Source organism: Lemur catta, chromosome 3 (genome assembly GCF_020740605.2).
Source record: "Lemur catta isolate mLemCat1 chromosome 3, mLemCat1.pri, whole genome shotgun sequence".
In the NCBI taxonomy this organism is placed as follows: Eukaryota; Metazoa; Chordata; class Mammalia; order Primates; family Lemuridae; genus Lemur; species Lemur catta.
In genome coordinates this window covers 55,844,815-55,870,353 of record NC_059130.1, presented here as the reverse complement: position 1 = coordinate 55,870,353, position 25,539 = coordinate 55,844,815, and the positions used below count along the sequence as shown (strand labels likewise).

The following is a 25,539-nucleotide window of genomic DNA, read 5'->3' as shown; positions in this document are numbered from 1 at the left end:
GAAACTTTTAAGTCTCTTTGCAAATATTTCAATTGTATTTTACAAGTAGGAAACTTGTTAACTCTAAATTTCACAAGTGAGAAAATTGTTAGTTCTAAGATTTATCTCCCTTTGTTTAAAAAACAAAAATCTAGTTGGAAGAATTTCCTATAACGTATAAGAACATAAACTCCATAAGGCCAGACCTCATCTGTCAGCTTCATCCCTGTATCCCTAGAATGGAAATCAGCAGCAGACACATGTCAGTAAATGCTCAAAAGAATGCATGTGTGGAATGGAGCGATGAGTGAATGGAGAAGTGTAAATGCACGTTTTGGCCATGTGCTGATGTACATGAGCATCTGACGTGCTTGGAAAGGGCCTGAGACCTTTGAATTACATTCATTTCTGGGCATTTTTGACCATAATTTAAAAGATTGTGACCAGTAGAGGAGAGGGACCAAAAAAACGTTGTATTAGGCCTGGCTGAAGGTATGCTTACCCTCAAGTTGAGAAGACTCAAGGGGACATGAGAACAGATGGCAGAACTTGAAGGGCTGCCTTGTGAAAAGTTTAAATGACTTCAACTTATCCCATATATACTAGAGGGACAAATAAAACCGATAGCAGAAGTTTTAGGAAGGAATATATTAGCTCATGCAAACCCAAACTTTCAAAAAGTCAAAAACTTTCTGAGAATGTCATGTTGGTGAGTTTCTATTATTGAAGATACCCTTCCAGAAATTGAATGGCCTGGTAGAGGGGAGACTACAAGGAGAATCCACATGTCATGAGACCCATTTGTTCTTTACATATTAATAGTTCTAGGCAGTGATAAAAAATGAAACAATTCCTGCCAAGAAACAAGCAAATGCATTTAAAATGCAATGTCAGATATAAGTGCTTTGAAAAAAACAAAGCAGTGTAAGGAGAGTGTGGGAGGTCCTGCTTCAAAATAGAGTGGTCTAGGAAGTGCTCTCTGAAAAGGTGACATTTGAGCAGAACAAAAGGAACTGAGAGAGGGAGGCATGTGGCTACTGCAGGAGGAGCAGTCCACGTGAGGGAGCAGAGGAGGACAGCATGGCATGTACAAAAAACACAAGGGGAGTGGCCCCTTTCAGTTTTTTCTTGCTTGGGTCCACTTTTAAGGCTTGAGATAAACATTGACCCAAATCAAGTGTGTATCATCTAGTGTCCTAGAGCATTTGTGCTCCCACAAATGTTAGGTGTCTTAGATTTAAGTGTTCAGTTTCACACTTCTCAGGGTTAGGACCAAGAATTTAACCCTACAATGCCTTGGGACCTGGGACCACATGAATCACTAAAGCAGTTGTTATTTCTTTGGTGGCACTTAACGAGCCACAGCGTGTGGCGGATGTCAAGTTGCTTATAGGCGAGAGTCATGTGATTCATCTTTGTACCCACATGGGTGCCTTAGACCCAACAGATGCTTGAGAAATGTTTATTAAGTGAATGTGTTCATGTTTCTGCAATTCTGAGGATTCATTAAACTATCTTATTAATAAAAACAATGATACAAAAATGCAGACTAGGACTGCATCATAAACTGGCAGAGGAAAGCTTTGTGTGGGAGTAATTAATGAGGAGGAAAGAAAAATCAGATCTCTCCCAAAAAGTATAAAAAAGCAGCCAGTAACAAATGATTTTTCTTTGGTAGAGATTTACCACAGCCCTTGCAGAGCTGGAAGGGAGGGCCAGGGCTTCATCCTTAGAATAATTAGCATAAACCCAATGCCAAAGTGACAGGGCCTAATGTTTGAGTAACAATTTGAAACCAAAATCCTTTGAGAATATACTGCAATAACATGCTAATAAGAGGTCAGCAAATCTAGACTTATATGACTGACTGCAGCCAAAATTTGTGCAGGAAAAAAAATCATGCTGTTATGACAAAGAAACTTAAGAAGCTGTAGAAACTAAGCTCATTAGAGCAAGTTACAGTTATTTCAGTGATGTTAGTGGAATATATTTTACAGCAATGAAAATTTATTTTGTTTGGGCCATATACAGTTATTTTATAATAAAATTTTAGTTAATTGTCATGGTGAAAACCAGGGTTTTTTTTTTTAATCCAGATGATTATCCGCTCATATTAATGTTGTATGGAGAAGTATATTGCCAGTATCCCAAAGCAGACCTTCTTGTTAGCAGTGACTAAGTTCCGTAACTATATTAGTACTTGACCTTGTACCTGTGGATTGGATTTTATGAGCTACCCTGACAGTGTAACATCCTGCGTGTTCTCATGTGGAAAAATGTTTTTTTTTTTCATTGTAAACAACCAATTTTCAGATTAACTTTGCTTACGTTCATTAACTATTTAGGATACTTTAGTCTTTCAGGGATTTTTAAAAAGTCGTTTAAAATTTAGTGCCTCTTGAATAATGATATTTTCATGATACTGGTTTATAAAATGAGCAGGATAGGCATCACATCCATTTATTATAAAAAGGAAATGATGGTAAAATAAAAATTTATTATATTTAGTCTCTTTAATTATAAACTTCAAAATGCCACCTCTTCATTTGGGACATCTACTTATAATCATAAGAGTGGTTAGTTGTGTCTTTTGCAAACAGAGATTGGGAGAGGTCTAGGATCCAGAACCAAATGCCCAAATTCCTATAGCTACATGCCTCCTTTTCCCAGAAGACTTCACAGGCACTATGTAGGCATAGACACAGGACAAGAACAGGCAGAAGAACATTTAACTAAAGCTAAGGCTCTGGCCCCAAACCTCACTGTTAGTGTCCTGGTGAGTTAGGCCAGACCTCAGATAAGTCACAAGGACTTCCTTTGCCTAACCTCTGAAAATCTGCATACCTGGACCAGAGAAGGGAAGAGGGAATGAAAGAAACTTCCTTAGCTTATTTTTCTACTCCTTAATCTCTGCCATGCTCAGGTCAAGAAAAAGGGGAATCTGGGTAAAGGAGGCAAAAGGGAGAGAGGAGAGGGAAGAGAAAAGAGGGAAAAGAGAAATTAATTTCTTATTGATTCTCCATAAAGCTTGTCTGAGCTATCCTCCTCCTAGGCCCTCCCAGGCACCAACAACTTCCAAGAGAGAGGCAGCTTTAGACCTATCAGATCACACCAGTTTTAAGGAAGAAGAGAGACTTCAAAATGATGACTTCCAACAGAAACTCTGCAGAGAGAGTTTCTGACCCCAAGGGAGAATCCCTGTCACTTGAACTCGGAGGCTCAACCATTTGTGACACCAAGGTTTAATACTTTCCCTTAAAGTTACCATCTCTACTAGCCCTCTTTCTCCTAGGAAAAAAATGAGGAACAAAGAAGAGTCATGACTTCTCCCCAAACATCAGCCATTATCTGGAAGTTTCAGAAAAAAGGAAAAATGCCAAAATGAAATTCATCCTGTATGTTAAAAGATCAATTTGCCTGGAATGTATGTAGAACCTGTCTTATCCAAATTAATGGTATTTCTGGAGTTCAAATAATCTTAACTTCTAAAAAGCATAGTAACTGAAAAAAATTCACTTACCATCCAACATACAAAAATGATTACCAATTGCCATGACCTCTGCCTTAACTGTAAGCCATATATGGTGCCACAACAAATTACAGCTATTCTCTTACGAATTGATATCATCTATTCCTTCACATAGGTTAAACCACAGTGTGGCAGTTGACACCATCTCACTTAGTGAGTACTATAGCAAATTATTCTTCAATTATTACAGTAAATTTCTAAAGTAATCATTTGTGGAAAAATCCTTTCATAACAGTTTTTTGTTTGTTTATTTGGATGCTTCTAGTATTTAAAAATCTGTATCTTTGTGCTGTTTATACATTGAAGATAGTCCAGAGATTTATGTTTCTCTTTGAACTCTCCCAATTTCTTTTATCCTACTCCTGCTCACAGATTTATCAGTACACTGTAGGGTGTCTAGAGATAAGTCATCTGAGTACAGAACTAAGATTTCAGTTCCTGGGCGTTGCTTCAAAAAGAGCTTTTCCTATATTATTTTAAGAGCATAATTATAGATAAATATTTCAAATTCTTCAAACAACTGAAACAAATTTTCTCTGTTATAAATCAAAATATATGTTCATGTTCCTAATGTTTATCCATAGCTTTTATATATCCATGAATTTTCTCACATACTTTTACTTTGAAAAGGATGTTTTCCACTTAATTCATATGTCCTTATGGCTTATAGAAAAATGCTATGAAGCAGAATGAGAGGAGACTGCTTCTAATCTCACCCACCCTCTTCATTTTTTGAAACTTTTTTTCCTAATTCCTTATTTGTTCTGGAGCAGCTTTCTTCAAAAGAAGGTGGGGGGAAATATGCAATGTAGATACAACTAAAATACAGGAAATAAAAGCATCCTTGATGACTGGAAAGTCTGTTTGAGGCTAACTAGGGGTTAAATAAATTAGCATTGATAGTATATATTGTTACCTCACTCTCAGAAAAGATAGTGTGTCAGTATTTACAGTGATAGTAGCATTTATTAAGCAAAATATCAAAATGTAGACATGATCCTAATGTAGATGTGATGATTTCTTTTTTTTACATAGGAATAAAGGGATGGTGCCTCCCAGATCTGGCATTCTCTTTGTGTATCTCAAATGAATTAGCATTTAACTCTGGCTTTAGTAAGAATCACAAGGCTGATATCACTCAGCAATTTGGAGGATGTGCAAAATGAATTGTTTCATCTCAGAGGAAGGTAGTTTGAAGCCAAATATTTCCAGACAGACGTTCACTGGCATCTGATTATATGAATGTGTGCGCTTGCCATGGCTGTGGTGCTGTGGTTTGTTCTCCTTGCCGGGGTAGGGATGGGGAGGGTTTATTTTTTTTATTTACCTGATATTTATTGCATACCCACTTGGTGCCAAGCTGTGAAATCAAAGCATGGTGCCTGTCTTTAAGGAGCTTATTGGTCCTTATACTATTATTTGTTCTATATAATAATGACATAGGAAATTATGCTTTAGCTTTTTCAGTGTTTAATCCTTCTACCGGAATAATGGCATTTAGTGTTCCTCAAGCATAGAAATTTTTGATTTTGCAGAACTCAAGAAGATTTGCTTGATGTTTGGTTTTTAATTATTTATCAATGGAACATATAGAAAATGTACTGTTAAACTTTACCACTGAGAATATTCATAAATTCAAAATTCCAAGTTTTTTTTCAGAATATTACAGGGTACAAACATTTTGGCTTCATGAATTGCTTTTGTGCAGTTTCAGTCAAAGTTACAAGTGTGTCCATCACCCAGATAGTGTGCATTGTACCCTTTAGGTGTGAATTTACCCAGCCTCTCCTCCCCCTTTCCCACCTGCTTGATTTCTGTTGAATTTTACTACCATACGTGCACATGAGTGTTGATCAATTAGTTCAATTTTAATATTGAATACATGTGGTGTTTTTTTTTTTTCTATTCTTGCTATACTTCACTTAGAAGAATGGTCTCCAGTTCCATCCAGGTTGTTACAAAAGGTATTCATCATTTTTTATGGCTGAGTAGTACTCCATGGTATACATATACCACATTTTATTAATTCGTTCATGTATTGATGGGCATTTGGGTTGTTTTCACATCTTTGCAGTTGTGAATTGTGATGCTATAACCATGCCAGTGCAAGTGTCTTCTTGATAAAATATCTTTTTTTCCTTTGGGTAAATACCCAGTAGTGGGACTGCTTAATCAAATGGTAGGTCTACTTTTAGTTCTTTGAGCTATCTCCATACTAATTTCCATAGAGGTTGTACTAGTTTGCAGTCCCACCAACAATGTATAAGTGTTCCTTTTTCTCTGCATCTAGAACAGCATCTGTTGTTTTGGGACTTTTTCATAAAAGCCATTCTCACTGGAGTTAGGTGATAATCTCATTGAGGTTTTGATTTGCATTTCCCTGATGATTAGAGATGTTGAGCATTTTTTCATATGTTTATTGGCCATTAGTCTATCTTCTTTTGAAAAACTTCTGTTCATGTCTTTTGCCTACTTTTTTATGGGGTTGTTTGATGTTCTCTTGCTAATTTGCTTGAGTTCTTTGTGGATTCTGTTTATTACCCCTTTATCGAATGTTTGGCGTGCAGATATTTTCTCCCATTCTGTTGCTTGTCTATTTGCTTTATTGATTGTTTCCTTGGCTATGTAGAAGCCTTTTAATCAGGTCTCATTTATTTATTTTTGCTGTTGCTGTGATTGCCTTTGGAGTCTTCTTCGTAAATTCTTTTCCTAGGCCCATATCTAGAAGAGTTTTTCCAACCTCTTCTTCTAGAATTCTTATAGTTTCATGCCTTAGGTTTAAGTCTGTTATCTATCGTGAATTAATTTTTGTGAATGGTGTGAAGAGTGGATCCTGTTTCAGTCTTCTGTGTGTGGCTATCCAATTTGCCTAGCACCATTTATCGAATACAGATTCTTTTCCCCAGTTTATGGTTTTGTCTGCTTTGTCAAAGATCAGATGGCAATATGAAGATGGTTTTATATCTGAGTTGTCTGTTCTGATCCATTGGTCTATGTCTCAGCTCTTGTGCCAGTACCATGCTGTTTTGGTTACTATAGCCTTGCAGTGTAGCTTGAAGTCTGGTAAAGTGATGTCTCCCAACTTGTTCTTTTTGCTTAAGGTTGCTTTGGCTATTCGGGGTCTTTTATGATTCTATACAAAGCGTAAAATGTCTATACTACCCAAGGTGATTTACAGATTCAATGTAATCCACATTAAAATACCAACATCATTTTTTGAAGATCTACAAAATTTTAAGTTTTAATGGACTCATCTCTCCAATCCTTTGGATTTTTTTTCCCAAGGACTTCATGACTCAGAAGTACCAGAGTATTTTTTTTTTCTTTCCCTATTGTTGTTGGGGAAATGAGCAACCAATAAATACAGACTTTTTAACTCAGCGCTTGTGTTTATTAATAAACACCTTAAAATTTGACAATTTGCTTTAGACTTTTTTTCTCACTTTGCTATCTGGGTCTAAACTTCCTCCATACATAATGTGTTATTTCCTGGCCATCACATAAGTTTTAAACATCATCACCATTAAAAGGAAGAGATGATCCAGACAGTGGAATATTATCCGGTCTGAAAAAAGTGAGCTTTTCAAGCCATGAAAAGACATGGAGGAACTTTGAATGCATATTGCTAAGTGAAAGAAGCTAATCTTAAAAGGATAATTCCAACTATGTTACATTCTGGAAAAGGCAAAATTACAGACAGTAAAAATATCAGTGGTTGTTTGGAGGGGACAGAGGCAGGAGGGACGAATAGGCAGAGCACAGAGGACTTTCAGGGCAGTGGAACTACCTGTTATGATACTGTAATGGGAGATACATGTCATTATACATTTGTCTAAACCCATGTACAACACCAAGAGTGAACCCTAATGTAAACTGAGGGCTTTGAGTGATTATGATGTGTCAATGTAGGTTCATCAGTTGTAACAAATGTACCCCTGTGGTGGAAGATGGTGATAATGGGGGAGGCTATGCATGTGTAGGGGCAGAGAGTGTATGGGAAATCTTTGTACCTTCCTCTCAATTTTGCTGTGAACATAAAACTTCTCAGAAAAATTTAAGTCTTAAAAAAAGAAGAGAAGATAGCATGTGCACAGCAGACAGGAAATGATGCCACACACTTGCAGTTTTACATTTCCATTTCCCCTGGAGACAAGGACCTTGTTTGTCCTGGTGATAGTGATGCAGCATGTATGGTTCCCATGCATGTCTATTTTTGTGCTCTAGTGGTGATTGCCCCCAAACATGCATGTAGAGGACTTGAAGAATAAAAAGATTTGTGAGTAATACATTTGCTAAGAATGAAAGCATTCAGATGTTTACCCCTTTAGAAACATCTACCCTGCCTTTTCAGGTCCTTTTCTTTCTCACTGGCCCTCTTTTGTACTTGGAATATTTTCAGTAGTTAGCCTTGAAACAAAATCTGCATTTTCAGAGTTATCATATCATTGATGAGGGTAAATCTCATGCCTTTGGAGGATGGGTGCCTTGTTTGTCCTCTAGCATCTTATTTCTTGGAGAAAGTGCTTAATCAAGTTTGTGTATTAACTGATAACTTAGTGACATGAAAGTTGATGCCCTTCCCTTCTATTTCCATACCTTTACGTAGGAGAAATGGGTCTATCTCAGAAAGGAAGAGCGACAATCCATTTTTTCAGTCTTTTTTCCCTTCTCCCCAAATGCAATCTTTTGCTTCTATCTCTGGAACCCACAAGGTTCTGACCTAGTAGCTTCAAGTCCCAAATGAAGTTACTCCTATTCCATGAAGCCTTCCCTGCTTACTCCAAGCCTAAGCTCTTACTGTACTTACGCCACCATTCACTTGGTGTACATATTGCCTTATTTGCACTCTTGTTTGACTTTTCATATGGCTATTAGTGTCTTCCCAACAAGATTGCAAGTCCTTTTAGAGTAGCAAATGCTGGTCATGCCTCTTTGATTTTCTTATGATGCTTAGCATATCTATTCAATAAGTTTTAGTTTAAAGCATAGTCTGCCCTTAGTATCTCTGAATAAGCCCTGAGGAATAAGGTTTTGGGATATATTTCTTGCTACATCATTCTTAGCTCAAAAAAGAAAATGTGGTTTGTCGTGACAGGTGGCAAGTCTGAAAGATCAGCTTGAGGGTAGAACCCTTTGCTATCAGCTATATTTGAATCTATGGGGCAGAGGGAAGGTGAAGGATAAAGTTAATAGCCTTTATATTGGTCCAACTGCCTTTTTGTGGCTCCACTGTACCTGTTCGGATCAAACATGCTAAGTTAGAGCACTCTCTTTTTAAAGAATAATCCACAAGCTAAATCTGGAACCCACAAGAATCTAGATCACAAGTTAACATGTTGGAATGATGTTATCTGTTTTATCATCCATTGAAAATTTTCTCATTTACTTCCTTTTTCTATGATAATATAGTCATAACTATGATTTAAGTCCAAACTGGGAAAATAATTTTTGGGTTCTAGTTCATAGAAAAAGAATAATGGACTTTATAGATGAGGAGGTAGGAAAATAAGTATTCTCATATTCTTAATAAATATTCTCACCTTCCCTCTCTTGGTGGGAGGTGTGTAAAGAAATTCTGCCTTTTTTAGTAGAGAGGGAATTTGATGTTGTAAGTTTGAGCACTACCCAAGCAACCCAATTCTTCATAATGTTAGTTTGTCTAAACTAATTTTTGTATTAAAATACACACATATACACTTCTGGAAAAGATGGTAAAGCACTTTAAAACACTCTTCTGTTTAATGTATATCATCACGATAGATAAAATATAAAAAGAGATAACAAAAATGCATGCGTGGACTCAAAAACAAGATGAACATTTCTGTGGAGCACAAATGGAATACTGAGTGAGGCTGCATCAATTAGCTGGGCTGTCGTCCAAAACTAGGCAATAGCAGCCAGGAGCTTGGCTCCTGCCAGTTAAGGAACTATAAATGCACCAAGCACGATAAGAGACTGAGCCTGGTCAAGCCTGGTCACTGTTTGAAGCCAAAGTCTCCCAGTGCCAAAAGGAAGCTGAAAAGAATGGTGATTAGCTAGATGGTGGAGCTGCTGCTTCAGAGGAAACTGTACATCCAGGGTGACTCCCAAGCAGGAACTGAGTCAGTCTGCCCACCATCTCCCTGACTGGATCTGTGAGACCCTGACATCACAGTGGAACATCAAAACACCATGATAAGGCCTAATGGTGGACTGGGTGGCTGGGGGTTGGGTGCAGGAAACCACAAAAGTGCAATTGACAGAAACAGTGGATAGCAACCTCCTACTCAGACTTCATCTACCACCCAGAACACATGAAGAAAACTATGTTAAGAAAGGCTTTAACAAAATTTATATATCTTAGAAGTTTGTTCATGTCTTTTGCCCACTTTTCAATGGGGTCATTTATTTTTTTCTTGCTGATTTGAGTTCTTTATAGATTCTGGATATTAGCCGTTTGTCAGATGTATAGTCTGCAAATATTTTCTCACATTCTGTAGGTTGTTTATGTACTCTCTTGATTATTTCCTTTGCTCTGCAGAAACTTTTTAGTTTAATTAAGTCCCATTTACATATTTTTGTTGTTGCTTTATTTGCTTTGGGGATCCTAGTCATAAATTCTTTGCCTAGGCATTGGTCCAGACATTGGTCCAGAAGAGTTTTTCCTATGTTTTCTTCTAGGATTCTTTTATGGTTTCAGGTCTTACATTTAAGTCTTGAATCCATCTTAATTTAATTTTTGTATATGGTAAGAAAAAGGGATCCAGTTTCATTCTTCTGCATGTGACTATCCAATTTTCCCAGAACCACTTATTGAATAGGGATCTCTTTCCTCAGTGTATGTTTTGTCTGCTTTATCAAAAATCAGTTGGTTGTAGCTACATGGTTTTATTTCTGGGTTCTGTATTCTGTTCCATTGATTTATGTGTCCGCCTTTATACCAGTAGCATGCTGTTTTGATTACTATAACCTTGTATTACAATTTGAAGTCAGGTAATATGATGCCTCCAGATTTGTTCTTTTTGCTTAGGATTGCTTTGGCTATTCAAGCTCTTTTGGATTCTGTATGAAATTTAGGATTTTTTTTCTAATTCTGTGAAAAATGACATTGGTATTTTGATGGGAATTGTACTGAATCTATAAATTACTTCGGGCAGTATGGACATTTTAACAATATTGATTCTTCTGATCCTTGAGCATGCGGTGTGTTTCCATTCGTCTGTGTCATCTATGATTTCTTACAAATTCCTAACAAACATGAAAAAATGCTCAACATCACTAATCATCAGAGAAATGCAAATTAAAACCACAATGAGATACCACATTACCCCTATCAGAATGGCTATTATATTATTAATAAGCCAAAAAACAATAGATGTTCACACAGATGTGGTAAAAAGGGAACACTTATACACTGTTGGTGAGACTGCAAATTAGTACAGCCTCTGTGGAAAACAGTATGGAGATTCCTCAAAAAACCAAAAGTACACCTACCATTCGATCCAGCAATCCCACTACTGAGTATCTACCCAAAGGAAAATAAGTCATTATATAAAAAATATACCTACACCCAAATGTTTATTGCAGCACAATTTATAAGTGCAAAGATATACAATCAACCTAAGTGTCCATCAACTGATAAGTGGATAAAGAAAATGTGGTTTATATATATATATATATACTACTCAGCCATAAAGAGGAATTAAATAATGTCTTTTGCAGCAACTTGGACGGAACTAGAGACCATTATCTTGCATGAAGTATCTTAGGAATTGAAAGACAAATACCACATATTCTCACTTATAAATAGGAGCTAAATGGTGGGTATATATGCTCATAAAGTGGTGCAATGGATATTGGAATCTAAGAAGGGAGAAGGGGGGGATGGATACAAAATTACCTATCAGGTACAATGTACACTATTCTGGTGATGGGTACAGTAAAAGCCCTGACTTCAGCATTATACAATTCATCCATGTAACAAAAAACACTTCTATGCCCGAAATCTATTGAAATAAAAAAAAATTGATGCATAAAATAAAAGGCAGAAGATTACAAAGAAAAAACCAAAATTAGCAATTGAATACTGATTCACTCAAGATGAAATTAAGTTTTGAAACAGCTGACAATGAATTTAAAATAAATATATTTAGAGTGGTCAAAAAGATCAAGACATAGCCTAAAAAAGTAGGTAGATATAACTTAAAAGCAGATATATATAAAAATTTAGAAATCCTGCAAATAAAGTCAATGAATTTTAAGATATCAACAGATTACCTAGACTGTATTTAGTAACAGAAAGAAGTAATGAATTAGACAAGAGTTCTGAGCTTGCCCCAGATCTCAGCACAGAGAGACAGGAATCAAAGCACACACACACTCATGGAAGACAGACTGAGAGACTCCAACATATGTCCAATGGGAATTGTAGAAGAAAATGGAAGAAATGGTGGAGCAATTTTTGAAGCAATATTTGAAGAAATATTTGCTAAAATTTTCCAAAATTGAAGAAAGTCAATTCCTTAGTTCCAGGTATGAAGCAAGATTAATCCACATACCTTCAAAATTAAAGTAAAACTGTAAAAAATCTGGGACTAACGGTAAAATCTTAAAGCTACCCCAGAGAAAGACAGATTGCCCACTAAAGAACAAAATCAAACTGACAGGAGGCTTCTCATCAGGAAAAAATATAGGCCAGGGAAAATAGAATAGTATTTTTCAATACTGGGGGGAAATTACTGTCAACACAGAATTTCATAATTTACCAAATTATTATTCAAGAATGAAAGCAATACAGACATTTTTAGATATACAAGGTATATGGATTTCACACTCACAGATCCTTATTAAGAGAGATTAAGGAAAATCAAAAGGAAAATGAACCCAGGGGAACATACAGGATCTAAGAAAACTGGTAATATATAATTTAATAAATATATAAAAAATCACAATTAACCACAGATTATAAAAATGTGTGTCTCAAAATAAAGCTAAAGCAAACTCTGGGAACAACAAAATGGGATGGTTTAGTGGGTAGTTGAAACATTTTTGGGAGGGGCATAGAGATACTAAAAAACTTCTAATTGTACATTTTAAGAAATGGGATAGATAACCTGTAGAAAAAAAAAATACAATCTACATCTTCCTAACTAGTTGGGAGAGGGGGGAAATAGGAGATATGAAAAAAGTTATTAACATGGGAGAAGGCAGGAAGGAGGAGGAAAGAATATAAATAAAACTCTAAAATCTAGAAAAAAGTCCAAATATCCAAATATGAGTGAGCTAAATAATGTAATGTATTAAGTTCACTTGTAAAAAGAAAAAGGTGATTAATTTGGATTTGTAAAAATTCATAAGGCAGACACCTAAAAAACCCTAAAATGACAAAGGTGAAAAATAGAGATCAAAAGATAATATAACATGAAAATACCAGAAAAAAAGCCGGTGGAGCAATGTTAATATTAGACAGCATTTAGCCCTCCCATCTTCAAGAGTGCACTCTTTGTCTAAACAAGGTATATATTTAAATTTTAAAACATGCATAGATTCTTGTAACCACCACCACAAACAGGATACAGAACAATCTCAGCACCCCAAGGGTTAAATACTGGGGGGAAATTACTGTCTCGTGCTGATTTTGCAGGGAACACCCCAACCGTTACCCTCTGATCTGTTCTATCAATATGGGCCTATCTGTTCTCTGTCCTGTTTTTCAGAATGCCATGTAGAATCAGATAGTATGTCATCTTTTGAGACTGACATGTTTTTTAATAGCAAAATTGCCTGCATGCACATCATCATGGGAATGTCTTTAGTAAATTATAGCACATCTATAGTGTGTAATTCTGTGGCACTTAGAATGAAGTAGATCTCTAGGTGCCAGTGTGTTAACATCTCCAAGACATACTATAAAAGTGAAAAACTCAAAGTGCAAGGAACAATACATATAGTAAGATCCCATTTGTTTACATATATGTATGTAAATGCACAGATATACATCTGGAACAGTAGGCACAAACTTATTGGGGCCCTAAGAAATGGCAGTGGAATAGGGAAAGGGAGGACTCTACCTTCTTTGTTAAAAAGAAAAGATAGGGCCAGGCTCAGTGGCTCAAGCCTGTAATCCCAGCACTTTGGGAGGCCTAGGAGAGAGGATCAATTGATCTCAGGAGTTGGAAAACAACCTGAGCAACATAAAGAAATCCCATCTCTACAAAAAATAAAAAAAATTGGCCAGGGGTGGTGGCAGTCACCTGTAGTCCCAGCTACTGGGGAGGCTGAGGCCGGAGGATCACTTGAGCCTAGGAGTTAAGACTTTTTCACTCCCACCTGGGTGACAGAGTGAGGCCCTGTCTCTAAGGGGGGAAAAAAAGCATCTCTCTGATGGTATAAATTTGATAATTACAATTTTAAGTATATTGGATTTCTCTTCCTAGGTTTGAGCAGTATTTCAGGGTAGATTTGGTTGTGTTGTTTACTTTTTTAAGGAAATTTGAATTTTTACTTTACATTTCCCCTGAAAACACGCTCCCCCACACCCTATAGAAAGCAAAAGCTAGAAATTCAGTTTATTTCATTGACCTTAGAATGGAGGATCTTCAAGATCCTTTTTTTTCTTTTCAAAAACAGCTATTATGATTTCTCAGCATGATTATATGCAGATGAGGATTCAAGAATCTAAATTTTAGTGAGCCCATTTCTCCAATGCCTGCATCTCTTGGGTTTCTTCTCCTGAAGTAGCTCATAGATATTATCACTGTCATGGAACAATTTTACATGAATATTTTTTTTCTCCAGGGACTTGTAACTGGTAAGCTTTGGGGAGCATTTTATACACTTTTGTACCCTAGATGTCATTCCTAAAGATCTAGAGGCTGTCAGGTCAAATCCCAGTCCAGTGCCCTCTCCCAGTTTTGTCAGATTCCTGGAAGGGTTAGGGTCTCGTGGTCCCAGTCTCTGTTTCCATGGAAAATGTGTAGATTATAGATTTTTACTTGTTCCAAGCAATCTCTCCCTGTTTGTACAACTTTGATCCAAGCATGAAATTTGCTGTGATTTCTACAAAATTCATACATAAAAGGGATAGTGTGTTGGGGTGTGTGTGTGTGTGTAGCAGGTTTTACTAAAAGTCTGAGAAAGATTGAAAAGTATTTGCATCTCAAAATAGAAATAATGAGCATATACTCCAGCCGCCTGTTGCGTTGCTTGACCTACTTTTCTTCTTCCATTCTAGCCCCTCTTTGCTCTCCTGATTCATCTCCTACTATTTCCAAGCCTATTCGTCTCAGCACCAGTAGGACTGAATCATCTCTTCGTATCTTGGCTTCACCGACCAGTGCTCTCAGTGAATCACCTTCCTCTGTGTCCCTCCCCTCCTCCTTTCCACACCTTCTTAGATGTTTTCCTTACCATAAATAATTTCACTGTAAGAAGAATTCTCAGATCAGCTTTTAGGATATTAACTTTTCTCACATTGATGTGTTTTGAATCAGGTTCTCGTTCATTTTAATTAAAATTTTTTTTTCTCTTTTCCTCCCTCCCGCAATTTGTTTGCCCTCCTTCTCTCCCTACACAAACACACCGTGTGCTCTGTTCTGAAGGCTTTTTCCTCCAAAGGTAGTCTGAGGGTTGCCTCTAGGAGAAAATGGTAGAATTTCCCTATGTTGGGACGTGTGTGTGTGTGTGTGTGTGTGTGTGTGTGTGTGAGAGAGAGAGACAGAGACAGAGACAGAGACAGAGACAGTGAGAGACAGCATGCCAGCGCTGTTGGGGATGACCTGAGCTGCAGGGCTCTGGAGCTGGATGGGGTTGGGGATGCCCATATCTCAAGACTCTTTCTTAGCCTTGTAGCAGCAGCCTGGAACCCTACAATTATTCTGCTGAAATTTGTTTTGCAGCCTTTCTTTAAGGCTTGTTTTGCACCCTGAACTTTAAATTACTGGATAAAGGTAAAGAGAAGTGAAGTGTAGGTTTAAATAGACAAACTTCTCAAAAGGGCAGAAGAGATGAAACAAAAACTTCCAAGTTCTTACTGGCTGCTGTTATTTACAAAGTAGGGCAAAAACACTCTTTACCTTTTTTTAAAAAAAAAAAAAGAAGAAGAAGAAGAAGAAGCCTGTTAGCTTTATTTTTTTCTTTTTCTTTCTGAGTATACCTTTGAAAATACTTGATCCTTCTCCCAGTTCTTCCCAATGTAATGTTGCAGTGTTCAGAAACACTGTTTCTATTTTTTTTTTTCTGTCTCTCTAGGATGTGAAGAAACACTGTTTCTATTAAACATGGAGGATAACTTACTTCCTGTCTCCCGTAGCTATTTTACTGTTTCAATCTTCAAACTGTTTACTATTAGACTCCTTAACCTGGCAGTTTCTTTTTGTAATCGTGTATTAGACAACCTGGTCTCACATTCTTTTGGAATTCTACTTGGAGCTGCCTCTCTGTGGGAGGCTTTTTATCATATGTTCCCTCAGCAACATCAGCTACTGTTCTAATAACTAAATTCCAGTATTTTTTTTTCTACTCAGTCTTATTTCTGAGTGATGAACAGCTTTTGGAAAATGGATAACTGTCTTTATCCTCCTGGGATTTGAGTAGGCACATTTCAGAAACCTTATCTTCATGAAGACTGAAAGAGAAACATAAAATCTGAAGACTGAAAGGAACTTCTGGGGACTGTGTTCTACCCTCCTACACCGGGAGGAGTAGTACAGCCATCCTGCAGAATCTGGGTGCAATGAGAAGAATGGGGGGAGGAGGAATGCAAGAACACTAAGCTGAAAACAAAGGGCAGGTTTCAGTTCCTGTTCTGCCATTTCCTAGCTATGTGAACTTGTGCAGGTCACTTAAATTTTCTGAACTCTCGTCACTTTCTTCTGTAGAATGGAGAGAATGTGACCTACCTCCCCAGCACAAGAGACCTCACACAATCAGATGTTTTTGTGTAAAATATAAAAAGGTACACCTAACCGTGTGTTCGCACACAGCTGAGTGGGTGGGGCACAAGCTACATTTCAGCTTCCAGCTTGCACCTGGGCACCCTGGCACAGTGCATAACCTGAAATCCTGTACAGCAGCCAGGCTCCCACAGTCCACCATCCTCTGCCACTAGGAGCAAGCCTGGGGAGGGGCTGGGCGAGGGGACAGTACTAGGGCCCGCCTGGTTGTTTGGCAGGGACTTAGCACTTTAAGAAGGTGCCTGCCTTTTTACCTCCTAATTAATCTTGCTTTTACACTTATTCTTCTGTATTTTCATCACATCATTAACAACGTCATAGTAACATATTAGTTCAAGGGTATCATCTTGGGGAATGTGCTCACGGAAGCACATTCCTTTTTCCTGTTGGTCTCTGGCCCCCACCCTGTGCCGACTTCACAGGTTGTTGGAGCATTAAATAAAACCATTAATGGGAAAGCACCTGGAACATGATTCCAAACACTGAAGTTCTTAGTTGCTTCTCTTTTATATTCTTTCAAGATATTCTGGCATTTGTCTAGGCTTTCTCTTACTGTTTTCTATTCCAGAGGTTTTCAAAGTAGAGTGCTTGACACGCAAGAAATATGACAGATGCTCCATTGAAATGTGAGATAAAAATGAAAATTTTAATTATTTTAAACTTAAAAAGGAAAAAGCTTTTCTAATAGTTGACATATTGATTGGTAAGGATATACGGTAATTATAAGTAGACATACATATACTTAGGTGGGCATAGTCAACCTTTTTTCTCCAATATAGATAAATAATAAAAATGTTTGAAGACCACAGCTTAGTTCTCACATCTTGGTACCCTCTAAATAGAATGGCATTTGTTGTTCTTCCCTGCATTGTTTTTATTTAAATAGTAAGTAGTTTCCCCTGCTTTATCTTCCAGGACAGAGCTTTATAAATCTTAGAGTGAAACATTCTCTCTTCACCTAACCTCATTTCTTGTCATCTGCATAGGACATGCGAAACAGCACACTTTTTCACTAAGATATGATTTATTTGTGTAAGATAACTTATTAGGTAGGATAAAGTCAAATTGGTATCCTTTTGGTTTAATCCTAGACATTCAGTAAAATAAAATAAGAGTGTGGGTTCTGGGTCCTGGTGGTCCTGGGATGGATGACATTAGGTAAGTGACTTAACCTGAGTCCATGCCTCAGTCTCCTCATCTGTAAAAGGGGAATAATAAGAATATGAATATTAATTATTAATAAGAATTAAGACAGCAATTAAAAGAATCAATACCCATGACATTATGAGAATAGGGTCAGTTGCATATTAAGCACGACAGAAGTTTACCGTTATCATCACTGTAACTACCGTCTTCATCCCTAGGAGAGGTGTTTTTCACCTCCAGACCAATGCAACCGAACTGGAAGGAGTACTGGCAGTTGTGAATTCATTCACTTTCTCAACAAGTATATACTGGTGGTCTCACATGCACGAGGCACTTTACAAAGTGTTGGGTGCTTCATTCCATTGTCAACCTTGTGCTTCTGTGTGGTGGGTTGCTGGTTTCCTTGTTATCTGCTTATACTCACATTACCATGCCATAGCAGTCTACTTTGTGGTGAGTTCCATTTCTACTTCTACAATCAATGTAAAGGGCTTTGATATTGCAAAATCATTAAGCAATTTGCTGTTACAGAAACACCAAACACTATGGATTTCCAGCCATTTGATATTTTAAAGTACAAATGGGCTTTCTCTGCATTATTAATTCCACATGTCATTGCTGTATATTCCCTGGTTATTATCCTTCCATTGAACTGTTTATTGTTCATATAGTTTCACTTACATGGGCCTCTTCCTGGGCGTCATTCCTCCACATTGATTCAAGGTATATTCTGCCTCATTCTACCTCATCTTCAGAGAGGTACATTTTCTCCTTCCCAAATTGCAATCTTGTGAGTCTGCTGCACATCATTATGGCTTAATATTCTTTTCAACAAATCGAAGCATTGGTAGAAGGATGGTGGTTCTCAATGTAATATATTGTGTGTAAATCTAGCAAATTTAGAAATAATTAGTTTACTATTAAACATTTCTATATTCTCTCTCTCTCTGAAGAAATGTTTTTTTCTGAAAGCTTATAAAATTCCCATTATATTAAAGCCATTCATATTGATTTATGCATATATTCTGGATATTGGTAGAAAGAAAAGGGAAAACAATAAAGACAGGATTTTCTTTCAGATTTCTTCCTTCCAATCCTTTTACTTCTCACACACGAAGTGCTATAATCTTGGGGGATATCCAATTCAAGTTTGAGTCTAAGGTGATATACTTCCCAGACCAATAACTGATTCTTCCAGGCTCCAGTGAGGGAAGAAATGCTATTTTAAAAAAACACATAAATGTTCTCTAAATATTTACTTTGTTGTGAATTGTTCTATGACCTGACAAAACTGCTGTTTTATGTTATAACTTTAGACATGATGAAGAAAGTCAGATATTTCATTTTTCCAGCATGGGGGCTGAGAATAAAATCTTGCTGCTGGAATTGAACATTGTATTTTCCAGGCAAAGGAAATGGACATTTATTGGATGTTATTGCTGCTTTCTTTGCACTAATGACATTATGAAAGCTCTTTGAGTAATATAATTTGAAAATATTATTTCTGTGTTTCAGGTCATGCAAGACAAGATAATCTGCCTTCCGAAAAGAGTGCAGCCTGCTCAGAACCACTCTTCCATTTCGAATGTGTCTCAAGCAGTTGCCAGTACCACCCCACTGCCTCCACCTAAACCATCTCCAACTAACCCTGTCACTGTGGAAATGAAAGGACTGAAGACAGATTTGGACCTTCAGCAGTACAGTTTTATAAACCAGATGTGTTATGAGCGAGCCCTCCACTGGTATGCCAAGTACTTCCCTTACCTTGTTCTCATCCACACCTTGGTCTTCATGCTCTGCAGTAACTTTTGGTTTAAATTCCCTGGTTCCAGCTCCAAAATAGAACACTTCATCTCCATCCTGGGGAAGTGTTTTGACTCTCCTTGGACCACACGGGCTTTATCTGAAGTGTCTGGGGAGGACTCAGAAGAAAAGGACAATAGGAAAAACAACATGGGCAAGTCCAACACCATCCAGTCTGGTCCCGAAGGCAGCCTAGTCAATTCTCAGTCTCTAAAGTCAATTCCTGAGAAGTTTGTGGTTGACAAATCCACTGCAGGGGCTCTGGATAAAAAGGAAGGTGAGCAAGCAAAGGCCTTATTTGAGAAGGTGAAGAAGTTCAGGCTGCATGTAGAAGAAGGTGATATTCTATATGCCATGTATGTTCGCCAGACTGTACTTAAGGTTATCAAATTCCTAATCATCATTGCATATAATAGCGCTCTGGTTCCTGAAGTCCAGTTTACAGTGGACTGTAATGTTGACATTCAGGACATGACTGGATATAAAAACTTTTCCTGCAATCATACCATGGCACACTTGTTCTCAAAACTCTCATTTTGCTACCTGTGCTTTGTAAGTATCTATGGATTGACGTGCCTTTATACCTTATACTGGCTGTTCTACCGTTCTCTAAGGGAATACTCTTTTGAGTATGTCCGGCAGGAGACTGGGATTGATGATATTCCAGATGTGAAAAATGACTTTGCTTTTATGCTTCATATGATAGATCAATATGACCCTCTCTATTCCAAGAGATTTGCAGTGTTCCTGTCTGAAGTCAGTGAAAATAAATTAAAGCAGCTGAACTTAAATAATGAGTGGACTCCTGATAAACTGAGGCAGAAGCTACAGACAAATGCCCATAATCGACTGGAATTGCCTCTTATCATGCTCTCTGGCCTTCCAGACACTGTTTTTGAAATCACAGAGTTGCAGTCTCTAAAACTTGAAATCATTAAGAACGTAATGATACCAGCCACCATTGCACAACTCGACAATCTGCAAGAGCTCTCCCTACACCAGTGCTCTGTGAAAATCCACAGTGCAGCTCTCTCTTTCCTGAAGGAAAACCTCAAAGTCTTGAGCGTCAAGTTTGATGACATGAGGGAGCTGCCCCCCTGGATGTATGGACTGCGGAATCTGGAAGAGCTCTACTTGGTTGGCTCTCTGAGTCATGATATTTCCAGAAACATCACCCTTGAGTCTCTGCGGGATCTCAAAAGCCTTAAAATTCTCTCTATCAAAAGCAACGTTTCCAAAATCCCTCAGGCAGTGGTGGATGTTTCCAGCCATCTCCAGAAGATGTGCATACATAATGATGGCACCAAGCTGGTTATGCTCAACAACTTAAAGAAAATGACTAATCTGACAGAGCTGGAACTGGTCCACTGTGACCTGGAGCGCATTCCTCACGCTGTTTTCAGCCTGCTCAGCCTCCAGGAATTGGACCTAAAGGAAAATAATCTGAAATCTATAGAAGAAATCGTTAGCTTTCAGCACTTGAGGAAGCTGACAGTGCTAAAACTGTGGCATAACAGCATCACCTATATCCCGGAGCATATAAAGAAACTCACCAGCCTGGAACGTCTGTCCTTTAGTCATAATAAAATAGAGGTGCTGCCTTCCCACCTCTTCCTATGCAACAAGATCCGATACTTGGACTTATCCTACAATGACATTCGATTTATCCCACCTGAAATCGGAGTTCTACAAAGTTTACAGTATTTTTCCATCACTTGTAACAAAGTGGAAAGCCTTCCTGATGAACTCTACTTCTGCAAGAAACTTAAAACTCTGAAGATTGGGAAAAACAGCCTATCTGTACTTTCACCGAAAATTGGAAATTTACTATCTCTTTCCTACTTAGATGTAAAAGGCAATCACTTTGAAATCCTCCCTCCTGAACTGGGCGACTGTCGGGCTCTGAAGAGGGCGGGTTTAGTTGTGGAAGACGCTCTCTTTGAAACTCTGCCTTCTGATGTCCGGGAGCAAATGAAAACAGAATAACTTATTTTTCGTGAAAGTTTGACTGAAACACGCTTCTACCAAATACAGTATGAAAAATTAGGTAGTCTTAATGCCTTTCCTATTTTATTTTTATTTTTTTTTCTTTTTCACACAAAACAAAATGTACACAAAGGTTGAGTAAGGAGTATGTATTTTTTAATAAAAATTTAATTGTATTTTTTCAATATTAATATTTTAAAGTTTTATTTGTCTTGGAACCTAATGTATCTATTATTGTTTTCTACTCATAGAAACAGATGGTTCCATCTGTTTTTTGTTTTCATTTTTGTTTTTCAGTTCATTCTTGTGAAAAGGAAGGAATTATAAGTTGCATGCTTTTGGCATTTTAAATAGAGGGAGATATTTTGCCAGGGTCATTTTTAGCTTGTTTACACCTGTATAGGGTCCTCATTTTTGTGTTCTCATTGTGTGTATACCAAGGAATCTGTGCTAGTTGTTTTAATACCAGCTGCCTTCTTTACTGGCCAAGTCCTTCATTCTACAGAAAACACTTCTCTGGAGTATAACTTCACATAACTGCACTGTCACAGAGTATTATTTTTGAATTCTCCCCCTGCCTCCAACAGAACCATAAATTGTGTTATTTCATATACCTGACATCTATAGTTATCCTTTAGGCAAGGCTTTTGTAATTGAGTGAAGAAAATGATCTTTAGTGGTTGGCATGCTTGAATTCGTCATTTACAATTTAACTGATTTGCATTTTTACCAATATTTTTTAAATATTTCAAAACTAAATACAGAGGCCCTCCCCTACCTTTAATCTCAATACTGCTATGTAGTACTGGTGAATGACCTTAGAGAACCTAGATTTATTTTAATATTCCAGCAGGTAATTAAATTTAAAAATCATAGAATTAGAAGCCTGTTTTTGAGTAATTTAATCATCTTTGATATCTTGATATGTGGATGCATCAGATGGAAGAAATTTCACTACTAAAGTGCCCTGTGAAAGAGCTGGTGTGCTCCAGTCAGGCCCTCTCCCTTGCTCAGGGCACTAGGGCAGTCGTAATCTATTCAAATTCTGCCTGTTGCACAAAATAATCCACTTATGTATACAGTCAGCCCCTCATATCCATGGGTTCCACATCTGGGGAGTCCACTAACTATGGATTGAGAATATTCTAAGAGAAAATTACATCTGTACTGAACGTGTGCAGACTTTTTAAAATCTTTTTATTCCCTAAATACTGCAGTGTAACAATTATTTACATAGCATTTACATTGTATTAGGTATTATACATAATCTAGAGATGATCTGAAGTATACAAGAGGATGTGCATAGGTTATATGCAAGTACTACACCATTTTGTATCAGGGACTTGAGCATCCTCAGATTTTGGTGTCCGAGAAGGTCCTGGAACAAATCCCCCATGGATACTGAGGAACAACTGTATATTAATTGGTTTCCATCAAGCCTGCCCTTGCTGTAAATGCTAGTGATGCAAGCACAGGTACTCTATCTGCTATTTGGCTTAACATATGTATCTCATCTAAAATGGCTCTGTTAACTATTTTTTAAAAGTGTGAATAAATTGCTAAGTCATGTTACTTAGCAATAATTTTTGCCTGATTGTCAGCAGAGCTTTTACTTACCTTTGTACTTAAAATCCAACACAGTATGGCCTCGTGGGGCAAAATATTTCACTAACTATTAGATAGAACAGGAAAAATGAAATACACTATTTGTGCCGTCTATCCAGGACCAGTGCTACTGATTATATTAACTTTGTTTTGTGTACCAAATTCACATTGACCATTTTCTGAGCCCTAGACTGATCTAAGAAAGTTCTGTGACTTAAAAATTAAAGAAAGTAGGGAGATGATTTGGGATTTCAAAGTGCTGCTTTTAAAACTTGTTCTTTAAACCTGGTAAATTTGCCCAATGCTACTTTGAGTCATATACAGAAATCAACGATGGGAACTGTTCCACAGATATGTGTACCTCAATTTTGTTTTAAGTTTTAAGATACATCATGGGGTGAAGGATTATGGAAAGAGATGCTTTTCATTTGTTTAATAATCTAATCTAATCATATAGACCAAAGTGCTTCACAGTTTCTGCACTATGTTAAAGTTTTAGAATGATGATTTTGTATAGCTGATTTATTTAGACCTGCAATTGAAATAATATGTTTGAAAGAGTATCATGGTTATAGTTCTTGTATGATAAAATATTTAATTCCAGAATATTGCTGGAATGAATATTCCAGAATATTGCTGAATATGAACAATGGGTTGTATTTAGAAACATAGCCCTATTTTAAGCAATTTGTTGGCAGATTGCCATGAGCATGACAAAAATATTTAATACCCTGTTGAAAGGTAAGCTTAGATAACTGCTGGCAAAACACTGGGTGCACTATTTTTCTGGATAAAATTTATAGTTATTTTCTATATCACCCTTCAAAAGGGATCTATTCAGGTTAAAAATCATATTTATGCTGAAGTCTTTATCTGGTGTTAACTAATAATCTCATATGGGCTCGTAACTGAAATAAGTCACTAATAATTCATTTTTATCATTTGTAACAATTTGCTCAAAAATCCAAAAGAATTTATGGTTTTTAATGATTTTGCAGGCTGACCCGCAACCTAAGTTTTGATAACATCCAGTAAATCAGTATAGTTCTATGACTTTATGTGTTAACTAAGAAGGAAAATTCATAGATGTTCTTAATTAGGTTTTATAAAAATTCCAAAGCCTCAAACTTAATTTTGAGTCTCCATTTTCTGACTCTGGCCCTTTTTAATATTGTAAGTTTTTGTTCACTTTCCTAAGTAAAAAGCATTCAATTACTATTTAGCCTTTAAATGGGAAACTCAGGTAAATGAACTTCTGACTTTTCTAAAGTTCTTTAACTGATCAATTCAGTGTAGAGGGGTAATTACCTAATCACTTTCTGTATTTTATAACCACTCTTGCTAAAAAGGAACAACTAGCTCTATTTCTCTAATCTCTGTAGGATGCATAAGAAACTGCTTATGTAAATATAAAAGCACTGTATGTAATCTTAACTCCTATGGCTGCTTGGAGCTCATTATGGGTGAGCTTTTTGGTCAGCTTTAAAGGTTAAGCACAGAACAAACAATTGTTTGCTAATGGTCTGGTTCAGAGAAGCATATAAGTATATTCCAATGGAACTCGCCTAAGAAGACCACACTTCAGAAAGCTATTGCATTTTCTTATTATGTGCTGGGTTTTGTTTTACTTTGTTTTGACACAGCACCTATAATACAAAGATTCTTGGTATTAATACAATGAAATCTATCATTTACAATCATAAATTTTTCTTATTGTTCACCCACCTCTTTCCCTGACATTGTCTTTCCCAGCTATTTTAGTGGATTCTAACAATTTACGTGGCATCTTATGTGGCAGGCACTGTTTTTTCAGAAAGGCTTAGAAAATATGCCTGCTAGGAGTATTTTGTTCATTTAGAGGTGCCTGTTTATGGCTCTCAGGCCATCTTTGTGGGAAGAGGCTTGAACAACCTGGAATATTCCTTGGGTGACTTGAGGTAAGGGAAGTCCCAAGTTCTTTCAATATGCTATTTCACAGCTACTCGGGAGGCTGAGGCAGTAGGATTGCTTAAGCCCAGGAGTTTGAGGTTGCTGTGAGCTAGGCTGACGCCACAGCACTCACTCTAGCCGGGGCAACACAGCGAGACTCTGTCTCAAAAAAAAAAAAAAAATATGCTATTTCATGATTTCTGATATTAAGAAAAACAAAACAAAACCTTTATATTTCTTTTTAACATTTCCACCAAGAGGGGTTTCTATTGCTTATTTTTGACTATAAGTCCATTCTTTAAGTAGAGAGTATTTTACTCTCTAATCTAATTTCGTATAAAATACCTGATCAATAGTAATGATATATTTATTTAAACAGTGAACATTCATGATCCATCATTATGAAAATTGTTAGCATACTTAGTGAACAAATAAGATAAATTCTATATAATTCCAATTGTTTGTGGAGATTAAATTAAGATGCAGTTAACATCCTCATCCTTCTGTGAATCCCGAACATGATAATGCTAGTCAAACAGTTCACATTTTTGGTAGGATCTTAATAACTCAGGATAGGGTTCTATACCTCAAGTTACCAAAACAAATTAGCAAAACAGCGTAGTTATTAGT

The 25,539-nt window shown here is 37.0% G+C and overlaps 1 protein-coding gene across 1 annotated transcript in view; it reads left to right on the top strand.

Annotated features, from left to right (window-relative positions):
• LRRC8C (leucine rich repeat containing 8 VRAC subunit C) overlaps window positions 1–21,566 on the top strand; it is a 77,049-nt gene extending 55,483 nt beyond the window's left edge. The window contains exon 3 of the mRNA XM_045547568.1: window positions 19,102–21,566. Coding sequence (XP_045403524.1) covers window positions 19,102–21,375 — 2,274 coding nt within the window. The 3' untranslated portion in view covers window positions 21,376–21,566. The remainder of the gene's footprint in view (window positions 1–19,101) is intronic.
• Window positions 21,567–25,539: the final 3,973 nt, after the last annotated feature.